This window comes from Drosophila erecta, unplaced genomic scaffold (assembly GCF_003286155.1).
Source record: "Drosophila erecta strain 14021-0224.00,06,07 unplaced genomic scaffold, DereRS2 tig00000021-arrow-pilon, whole genome shotgun sequence".
Lineage (NCBI taxonomy): Eukaryota > Metazoa > Arthropoda > Insecta > Diptera > Drosophilidae > Drosophila > Drosophila erecta.
In genome coordinates, this window is record NW_020825198.1 from 23,294,534 (window position 1) to 23,305,848 (window position 11,315).

Sequence of the window (11,315 nt, forward strand, 5' to 3'; positions counted from 1 at the left end):
TTCTCATAATTTTAATTAATTAAAGTAAATAATTATATGTACCCGTCGTATCGGCTCCAATATTATAAATAATAAGGTTTATTATAGTTAGAGGCAGTTTATAAAAAAAAATTTTAATGCATTGGGAAACTCACTAAATTTTAATTCAGGAGTCCGACTCTATTTAAAACTGTTCTTATATGGTTAGTGCTATATGGTAGTGTTATAAAACACTATTATTTACTTACCACATCTATAAGCTGTGAAAGTTTTAATTTAATGCACACTTTTAGAACATCTGTCGTATTAACAACAGGTCTAACTAATTTATTATAGTTGCTTAAAAGGTCATCATATAACCGTTTTGCGTCGGGGTTTCCAGCTACTGCTCCATGTACCATGAGAGCTGAAAGTATCCAAGCTCTGAGAGTTCCGCCCGAAGACGACTTTCTAATAAATAGTCTTAATATTTCGAATAAAAACTTCATTGCGCTGTCGTCTTCAACTTTAAAATTTTGTTGAATGACGTATTATTTATTTATGGAGTCCTGAAAACAGAAATGAGCCAAATTAATTAATCTAATAATCAGTTTTATTGCAGAGAAACGAAGTCTTAATCAGAAAACATTAATTTATTTTATTTATTTATTTTTGCTCACTAGCGCAACCTGTTGTCGGTTACATTAATTGTTATTTTAATTTTGTGGTGTTTGTTGGCTATATCGATAGAAATTGACAGAAACAAAATAAAATTATACAACAAAGTTTTAAAAATTTGCCACTAAAATTTTTAAAACTTTATGTTGTATAATCGAAATAGCAACACGTCGGAGAGGAAAATAAAAAGAAGAGAAACTGAAGCAGATTCACAAACGGCGAGAAATTTTAACGGTTGATCGCAAAGAAGAAGAGAACGACGAGAGAAACGCCAACGAGTGCAGACGTGCACAAGCAAAAGTTCTCAGAAAAATGCGTCTAAAGTTAAAAGACCTAAAGATTAGGGAAACAAAACGGCAAAGATCAACGAATTGATAACGAAACTAGGAAATGATGAAATTAATACTGACGACTACAAAATATTGGAACAAAACGCAAACATAAGAATGCAAGCTCAAATCAACGATATAAAGGAGATGGTGGCAACCTTGGGAACGATGGTCCAAACGGCGTGCACGCACCAACAAGGTCAAGGGCAAGGGACTGTGGACTCGTCAACGTACGGGCAACAGGCGAGACGCTGGATGGATCGAGACACACACACACACCAAACGAGTCGCAAATGGAAAGTGTGCGTTTATCGCCACAGCTAGAAGCTCAAGGTCAAGGTCAAAGGTAGAGCAACTACAAACAATATATACGTGGACAAGTGACGCTGTTTGCAGTGCAACATAAGATGCGGGGAGTTGCGAAAACATGGCTGGATTCACAGCAGGTACATCGATCATGAGATCAATTCAAATCGGCATTCCCACTCGATTTTCCAAGTGTAGTGAATACCGCCGATGTGTACAGAGAATTGATGCGACGCAAGCGACGCAATAACGAGTCACTAATCGAATACTTTTAGGCGATTTTATCTATCGGACGGCGTGCAAGTATTGATGAGCCATCGATAAAATCATATATAATATCAACGGGCTTAATTCATAAGAACTCACGAAAGCATTGTTAGCAATAAACATACGCCCTTGTCCACAGTTGCTAAAGTCCTTGGAAAATCTGAGATATGCACAAGGTATGCATCAACAACAATACAACGCCGCAAAGATTAATGAAAAGCAAAACAATGATGCTTATATTATATAAAGATGAAAGCAATTTAATGTTATAACTGAAATCATTTTGGGCACTTTGCGGCAAAATGACCAGAGCCACAGCGGAAAGAACGGTGTTCCAAATGTTCTAGGATTGGGGATAATGAAAACGATTGCAAGATGAAAACATCATCAACGGTTGCTCCAGTGCATGAGTCAAAACATAAGGAGTATCCGCCAATAATGAAAACAGTTCTGATTGCGGTCAAAAGTTTGAAGCGTTTATCGACACGGGCAGCGATAACACACGCATTAAAGAAGCAACAGTGCCAGATGGAGCAATACGGCAACCAAGGATCAAACGTCTGCAAAGCTTTGGACGATTTATGGTCGAATCGAAGGAGTGCATCTTATCAGAGATTGTCTGTGGCACATTTAGACTGTTCACACATATTCATGTGGTACCAAACGAAGTCCTATCATAATATATCCTGGAGGGCAGAGATATCATCTGCCACTATCAGGAAATGCTGGTTGGCGAGGAATCAGGATCAACGCTGACGGCAGTGGAGTGGGCCGGGTTTAATGTTAATACTGACATTGACCCCGACCACCAGGAACAGGTGAACAATCTGTTAAAATGCTATCCTCTACGAATGCCATCTTGAACACGATCCGAACACGAACAGATGATGAACACGATAATTGACGAGTTACGGGATAATTGAAAGAATCAAGTCAACACATGCAGCATCAGCAAATTTGGTGCTAAAGAACGGAGAACGGTGGCTATGCGTGGACTATCGGGCTCTAAACGCAGTTACCATAAAAAAGCGCTATCCGATGCCAATCGTAGAGGAGTAATTGGCAAAGCTCTCCGGAAACATATACTTCAAGACGCTGGATATGACCTCTGGTTACTGATGAACGAGAAAAGCCTGCACTTAACGGCATTTATGACACAAGATGGGCTGTATGTATTTAATGTCTTGCCCTTTGTGAACGCACCTATGGTTTCCAAGAAGTCATAACGGAGATCATAAGATAAATGAAACACCAACGGAGTATTATCAATTAGGTGGACGAAGTCATAATTGCATCTAAGATGGACAATTATATAAATGGAATTTCTGGATGCTGTAGAGTTGGTGGAAAAGAAGGTGACCTTTTTGGGTCACGTTATCAAGGCCAACGGGATTCAACCACGCAACGAGAAGACTGAGTGCATCAACAAATATCAAAGGCCATGTAATGAAACAGAAGTACGCAGATTCCTGGGAATTACAGGAATCTTCAGAAAATTTGTCAAGAAGTACAGTATGATTGCTTATCCAGTGAGCAAATAATTGAAAAAGGATGTGAAGTTCGTATGGGGAGAAGATCAGGAACAGGCGTTTCAACGACTAAAAGAAGCCTTAGCATCGAAACTGGTGTTGACCCTGTACGCCCCAACGAAATATCATGAAGTACACACTGATGCGAGTAAACTGGGAATAGCAGGAATTATGTTCCAACGAGAGGAAGACGGAATTTTATTATATTGTATTTTGTTATAGCCGGCTATGCAGCGACGCAGAGAGCAGATACGCAAGCTATGCGTTAGAAATATAACCAATACTGGATAGATTCCGTATATACTTACTGGGATACTTACTACGTTATTTTCTGGTGGTAACAGATTGCAACAGAGTTACAACCACCAATAGCAAGATGGTGCCTCAAGCTACAAGATTTTGATTTCACTTGTAAACATCGACCAGGAGCGGATATACCATACGTGGATGACATTATCAGACAACCAACTCTGCCCCGCGGAGAAATATCTCTCACAGTAGCAGACAATGTATTAGCGATTTTACAACTTATGAAGATTGGGTGTATGCGATGCAAAGACAAGACCCAATACTGGCGCAGATATTTGAAGTATTCAGAACTAAGGAGAAGAATTCACATTGGAAGCAAGTAGAAGCAGACTACGTTATTGAATCAAGCAGACTTCTACGCAAAACGGCAACAAATTAGTTGTACCTCAAGCAATCAAGCTGTAGGAAAACAAAAGCAAGCCACGATGACATAGGACATTACGGCACGGATAATATCGTACATATTCGTACATATCTTCGTTCCCAGAGTACTGTATATACAAAGTAAAAGGAGGCAAGCCAGACTCTTCAGGCATGTATACGACACGTTACCATTCCGTACAATAAATATGGATCACATAGGCCTGTTCCCAAAGAACAGCTGAGTCGTATAATCCAAGATCGCGGAACAGCATTTACGTCAAAGTAATTAGAGAATTTTAAAAAGGAGCATGGTATTCAGCATATCAAAACAGCAGTTAGGACAACCAGAACTAACGGGCAAGTAGAAAGAATGAATAAAACTTTATTAAATGCGAAGTAAACGATTTAAACGTCATTAGCTTCGTACCAACGGCTATGTGAGAGTAACATAAATTGGATGCTGCGTATAAAGAACCGCATGTAGTAACAAAGGTCCTGAAAAACGATTGATATATTGTGGAAGATCAGCGCTATTGTAACGTAATGTCAAGCGACCATATGAGGCCAATGTGTTCCTTAATTCCAATCCTGGATATCGACGAGCCGATTAGCTTAGTGCTTATTTTTTATCTCCGGAAAGATAGATAAAATTAGCTTAGTGGGTGATGGTTTCGATTTCGCCATAACAAAAAATAAGCAGCACCTCCTGTTTTAATATTTTTCGCCAGGGATCTTTTTTTTTGTTGCTCTAGAGCAATTCGAAAACGTTTCGGATTCGCAGAATCGGCTGAGAGGCTCTGTCTCCAAACCAAGTCATTCCTTCCATTTTTGCGGTCTTCCAGGTATGATCCATCCAAAACGAGTATTTCGCTATTGGCTCGTGAGGCAACTTAATCCTTGTGACTGGTGACATGATTTTCGAAAGGAGGACTACTCCCAAATTGAAAAACGGAGACTGGGTAAATCAGATAAAAAAACAAATTAAGAAAAAAAAAGTTGACCGAACTTCTAAGACAAATCGGGGATTAATTGAACTTATAAATTAATTATTTACTGGTGTACCGTCTTTCAGGCGGAGATATAAGCTTAGGAACCTTGTCCTACCGTAGCTTTTAACGGCCATGCCCACACTTTTCAAATTTTGATTGATATTTTTCCATATTTTTATTCGTCCTTATATCGATTTGCCTAAAAAGTGTTGCCACGCCCACTCTAACTCCCAAAACTGTCACGCCCACACTTTTTAAAACATTAATTTCTAAAGATATTCCAGAAAATGTTGAAATTTCTCTACTAGCTTAGTAACGGGTATCTGATAGTCCGGTAACTCGACTATAGTGTTCTCTCTTGTTTTACTCGTAGAGTAGAAGGGCATACCAGATTTGTTGAAAAGTATGTAACAGGTAGAAGGAATCGTTTCCGACTATATAAAGTATACTATATATATTATGCTTGATCCAGGTGAATAGCCGAGTCGTTCTGGTCATGTCCGTCTGTCCGACCGTATGAACGTCGAGGTCTCAGGAACTACAAAAGCCAGAAAGTTGAGATTGGGCACGCAGATTCCAAAGTCATACACGCAGCGCAAAACTGCTACGCCCACACTTTTAAAAAATCTTTTTAAAATTTACATATTGTACAAAAATTTGCTACGCCCATAAACCGCCAAAAACTGTCACGAACACGCTTTTAAAATTTTTTTAAAATATTTTTTCATTTTATTATTTTTTTCCCCAATTTTCACCGATATTTCAGAAATTTCTAGTTTGCACTCCTACTAGTTATATAACGGGTCTCTGATAGTCGAGGAACTAGACTATATCATTCTCTCTTCTTTATCTTGTTAATTTTTATAGTTATGCCAACAATTTTATTATTTGTCTGACGAGTTTCTATGGATACACCAAAAACATTTTGGCCACGTTCACTATAACGGCCACAAACCTCACAAAACTGCAATTTTTGTAGTTTTTTTTCATTATTTCTAGTGTTTTGTCAATTTCTATCTATAAAATTCTTGAAATTTCTCGTTTGCACTTCAACTATTAGTTTGGCAAATATCTCCCTTCCGCCTTTTTGTCTTTTGAATTTCGCGGCTATGTACAAAGCGCTACAGAGCTCGTATCTGGCAATACTATACATAATTTGAAAGGTCTTGACATAACCTACAAAATGACGCTATGCATGATTAGTTTGTATATTGCGTTCAACAGTTATAGACGTGTAAACATGGAGTTCACAAACGCCGAAATTCGCGCTATTTTAAAGTTTTCCTTCGTTAAAGGCAAATCCGCCAGAGAAACGTTCCGTGAGATTAATGGTGTTTTGGGGGATGGTACTCTATCACTTCGAACCGCGGAGGAATGGTTTCGACGATTCAGAGCCGGTGAAACCGACACCATGGATAAGCCAGCCGGCGGAAGACCTGTGACGACAAATACCGATCAAATCATGGAATACATCGAATTAGACCGGCATGTGGCATCTCGTGACATCGCCCAGGAGATGGGAGTTAGTCACCAAACCATTTTAAACCATCTGCAGAAGGCTGGATACAAAAAAAAGCTTGATGTTTGGGTGACGCATGATTTGACGCAAAAAAACCTTCTGGACCGAATCAACGCCTGCGATATGCTACTGAAACGGAACGAACTCGACCCATTCTTGAAGCGGATGGTGACTGGCGACGAAAAATGGATCACATACGACAATATCAATCGAAAACGGTCGTGGTCGAAGGCCGGTGAATCGTCCCAAACAGTGGCCAAGCCGGGATTGACGGCCAGGAAGGTTTTGCTGTGTGTTTGGTGGGATTGGAAGGGAATCATCCACTATGAGCTGCTCCCATATGGCCAGACGCTTAATTCTACCATCTACTGCGAACAACTGGACCGCTTGAAGCAGGCGATCGACCAGAAGCGTCCAGAATTGGCCAACAGGAAGGGTGTAGTGTTCCACCAGGACAACGCCAGACCACACACTTCGTTGATGACTCGTCAGAAGCTACGGGAGCTCGGATGGGAGGTTTTATCACATCCACCATATAGCCCGGACAAAGCGCCAAGTGATTACCACCTGTTCCTATCCATGGCGAATGCCCTTGGTGGTGTAAAGTTGAACTCAAAAGAGGCTTGTGAAAAGTGGCTGCCCGAGTTCTTCGCAAAAAAGGAGGGGGGCTTCTACGAGGGAGGTATTATGAAGTTGCCGTCTAGATGGAAACAGATTATCGAACAAAACGGCGCATATTTGAACTAAATCCGATCACTGTAACACTTTTTATAAGGCATTGAATAAAGAGCAAAAAAGCGGAAGGGAGATATTTTCCAACCTATTATTTGAGTATTAGGTATCTAAAAGTCAAGAAAATCGAGCATAGAGGTTTGTCTTGTTAATATTTTATATGAAATTAAAATTATGTTGAATGAGCTAAATTGTTATATTTTTAAGAAGTCCGCACTTCTGGGTGTGGAAAATAGCACTCCAACTCTATTGTTAATTTGTACACAAGAAAAAAACAATAATTAGGTGTTCTAAATTGTGAAAAAATTAAAAAAAAATGTCATTTGAAGAAGTCGAGTTAATTTAGTTTTTACATGGCTTACTCAATCATAAAAGGTCTTTGGACGCACGGGTTTTTCTTTTTCTTTAAACCCGTAGTGTTCTTCCTTCATAGATCAAAAATGATTTCAACTTGTAAATCTTCCTAAAGCACACATACAGACTTTCATATTTATTATTTATGCTCATACTATTTATAGATTTTAAAGCTCGTAACCTTACACGAGCAGGGAGACCTTAGTTCGCCTTAGTTTGTCAAACGCTGAAGGTCTGGAAGGTATCAGCCCTAAATATATTAAATGACTCTCCCCAATACAACACACATCATGAACACGGCGATTAGTACTTAACCTTTCAATCTTTTTCCGAAATATCAAACTGAGTTCAGTGATTTCTTCGTTTTCAGTGAAAAACAATTCTAAAAACATTCTGACAGCTCAAATTAAATCCTATCTGGATAGCAATTCAATGCATAGTAAAAACCATCGGGTTTTATCCCCCAAGAACCTGTTTTAGGCACATTTTTTTTTCTATTTATGTTAGTAGCTTACCAAATGTTCTGCACCTGTGTGATGTGTGCCATGCTTGTGTAGTTCCATACTTAAAACCTCTATTTCAGTTTAATGATTATATTAGTGTGTGTAAGAATACCTCATTGTATTAACTTAATAGCAATTATTCTATAAATATTAACTGGGTAATTGATAATTCATTAAAACCCTAAACCCTGAAAAAGGCAAGTGTATCGTTATATACAAAAAACCCAGTAACACTTAGCTTCAAAACTTAAAACTTGGCAATAGCGCAATCATGTATGAAGAATTTGGTAATAATTCATTAGATAATAATTCAACACATCTCTAAAGCAGAAGAAGAAAGTATGGGCTTCTTGAATTTTCTTCTGAAGCTTTTAATTTCTCAATTGCAGCTCGGATACAAATGCAAGTGACCAAAACAATTCTGCAGCCCGCCCTATTTTACGGTATTGAGGGATTTGGACGAACTTATAACCTTCATTTTATAATATATCATATAAATAAATGAAACCAAATAATGTGCGCATGCCCGATACTAAACAATAAATTAATTTCTGTCATGACACCATTAATGAGGATGATCATTGAATATATTGTTTGTCACTAGCGACCATTTGACCCGTTTGGAGACCAGCATCAACAGTCTATTCCAAGCATATAATATATTATAATATAAAATATAAATACAATATAAAAAAATTAAAAAATATCAAAAAAAATTTTTAAAAGTGTGGGCGTGGCAACATTTGGAAACAAATGTCTATGTCTCTGGAAGCTGCATGCTTAATCTCATTCTAACTTTTGTAGTTCCTGAGATCAAGGGGTTGATACGGACAGACGGACATGGGCAGTTCGACTCGGCTGATCCTGATCAAGAATATATATACTTTATATGGTCCGAAACGTTTCCTTCTGGCTGTTCAACGAATCTAGTATACTTTTAAGCTACGAGTAACGGGTATATCTTCCCTCCGATTTAAACATTGAATTTGTTTAATGATAGGCTAATAAATGGATATATTGGATATATTTTTAAATTGGCAAAGAATAAACAAGAGAGAAAGCCATAGCCGAGTTCCCCGACTGTCAGATACCCGTTAGTGGAAGTGCGAATAATTTTCAAAAAGTGACGGCATGGTACTTTTGTGTGGTTTGCGGGCATTAGAGTGCGTGCGGCAACACGAGTAAACATGCTTAGTCTGAACTATTGAGATTTCGATGTTCACACGGACGGGCAGACGTACATGCCGGATGGACTCTGCTATTCATTCTGACCAAGAATATATGTATATACTTTATATGGTCGGAAACGGTTCCTTCTTCTGTTACATATAGTACTTTTCAACGATTCTAGTGTACCCTAGAATAATAATAACAATAATTACAATACCCTATTAATAATAACAATAAGAAACTCAATCGACTCATCTAGTCATGTCTGATCCCCGATATTTAGCTGCAAAAGCATATTGCGACGTTTTGGCCACGCCTACACTACTCCCTCCAGACGCAAAAAACCATCATTATATTATTTTTCAATAGCTGTCGGTATGCCGAACAATCTTACAGTCGGTTTATGGTTTTAAAAGCTAATAAATGGGCAGTAGATTTACATTAAATAATTCATCTGGGCCATTTATATTCTTGTGTATATTAATTTGGGATCGCTATTCAAGGATACCGAACACTTTTACATAAAAAATAAGTCAACACCTTTTAATATATGTTTGTTCTTTGCATTTATACAGACCTTTAGCGTCCAATAGTATGTGGAGAATTCACTGTGTGTATTTCAATAGCACAATAAGTTAGGTAGCGGACTATGCTAAAATGGTATTGCAATAATGTTTGCAAATGTTTTTCATGTCACTTATTTATCACGTAAGCATTACATTTTTAGATGTACAGGTCGCATTGCACAATACACAGGATAAAGAAGATATAATTTAATTATTTATTCACAGAAACGTGTAATTGTTACATGATTAAAACGAAAAATTTTGCAATGGAAGTCGCGAAGTGGTTATCAAACCAATGAATTGTCGGTTGAAACTAGATAAAGGAACAACTTGGAATCCTCCCCATTCCGTTCCAGCCCTAAGCATCCACGGCATGGAATATTTTTTCTCTCTACTCTCTGGAACTTTATTTTCCTCCACCAAATATTTTGTAAACACAATGGTATTTTGTGTATAGTACATAACATTGATTTATTTGTGTTTCGTTAAATTTAACTCCTAGAAGGGCATTGCCAAAGCCATTACAAATATTAGAATAAGTAATGAAAATGGTGTGCGTATTTAAGAAATGTATCTATGACACTCATCTGGGTGCGTTTCACTCAGTTGTCAATTGACCTCTATTCACTTACTTTTAGGCAACTTATATGAAAAAAGAGATGAATTACTTTAGAATTAGGCAAAAAATAACTAAGGATGAACTTTTATTTTACTTATAAAAACTTCAGAAGTTCTGAATTTCTGCATTCAGAGTAACATTATATACATATATAAATTGGGAATTGTCATTAAATCTTAGCGCATGCGCGAAGGAAATGTTGTAAATAAGAACTGTTACAGGGTTATTAAATGCCAAATTCAGCTTTTATTTTAGTTAAAATAAACATCAACTAGTTTAACCGCTAACAAGAAACAATCAAATTGAAAATTTCTTTACATTCCAGTTCAGTTATTTAAAAAATGTGTTTATATAATATAATTTATTTATATTATTATTTGAATGAATGCATGTACATAAAATGAATGCACATTAATACACATTTGATTCTAAGACTAATTCTGTTATAAGTAATAGTTGCCTAATTCTTTTCAAATTTCTTCGATTATGAAAGCTGCAAAAAAACTATTACGCCATTTTGAACATATTTCTTAGTTTAAATATATTTTTGTACTTTCGAAAAATAAGTTCATTTTTCTCGTTTTATTATATGCCTTGCAAATTTCCATCGATATTACAAAAACATTTTGAACACGCCCACGCAATAGACTAGAACCTCTTCTTCATCTTGCAGTGTAGCTTGGCTTATTTGAGGTCCACTTCTTCGAATTGTTAGAAGGGCCGTGTCATTAAGCTCGTTGTTGGAGGCGTGGTTGATATCTCCACAGCCATAGAGTTATAAAACTATCCGCAGTCTGGGCTGCAATACGAAAACCTTTTCCATAGTTACTGTAATCCTTTGCTGCCATTCCTCTGCTTGCTCCTCGCAGAAAACGGCTTGGCACTTGTGCATCAGTTTGTGAAGCCGCCTGTCAATGGTCGAGAATAAAGCGTGTTCTTACCCGAGCGTGTCCTCCAGTATTTCGGATAAAAATGATTTGACGGCCAAACATGAGAATCTGCCCGGGTGGGCTCCGTAATTGGTTCTGATAAAGATTCTGGGTATTTAAGCCAATTTGAGTCCGATTGGTCCCGTCATTTGCTAATTCATTGGTCTCCTTAAGGCTATTAATAACACTTGCTCC

At 37.6% G+C, this 11,315-nt stretch overlaps 1 protein-coding gene across 2 annotated transcripts in view; it reads right to left on the bottom strand.

Moving 5' to 3' along the window:
• LOC6544493 (acetylcholine receptor subunit alpha-like) overlaps nt 1–10,391 on the bottom strand; it is a 76,918-nt gene extending 66,527 nt beyond the window's left edge. Inside the window, exons 1-2 of one of the 2 annotated variants that reach the window (XM_026976448.1) lie at nt 10,205–10,391; nt 228–527 (exon numbers count right to left, since the gene is read on the bottom strand). In XM_026976448.1, coding sequence (XP_026832249.1) covers nt 228–467 — 240 coding nt within the window. In that variant the 5' untranslated portion in view covers nt 468–527; nt 10,205–10,391. Of the gene's footprint in view, nt 1–227; nt 528–9,583 lie in introns of both variants that reach the window. The other variant, XM_001973762.3, reaches the window with a different exon arrangement.
• Between the last annotated feature and the right edge of the window lie 924 nt (nt 10,392–11,315).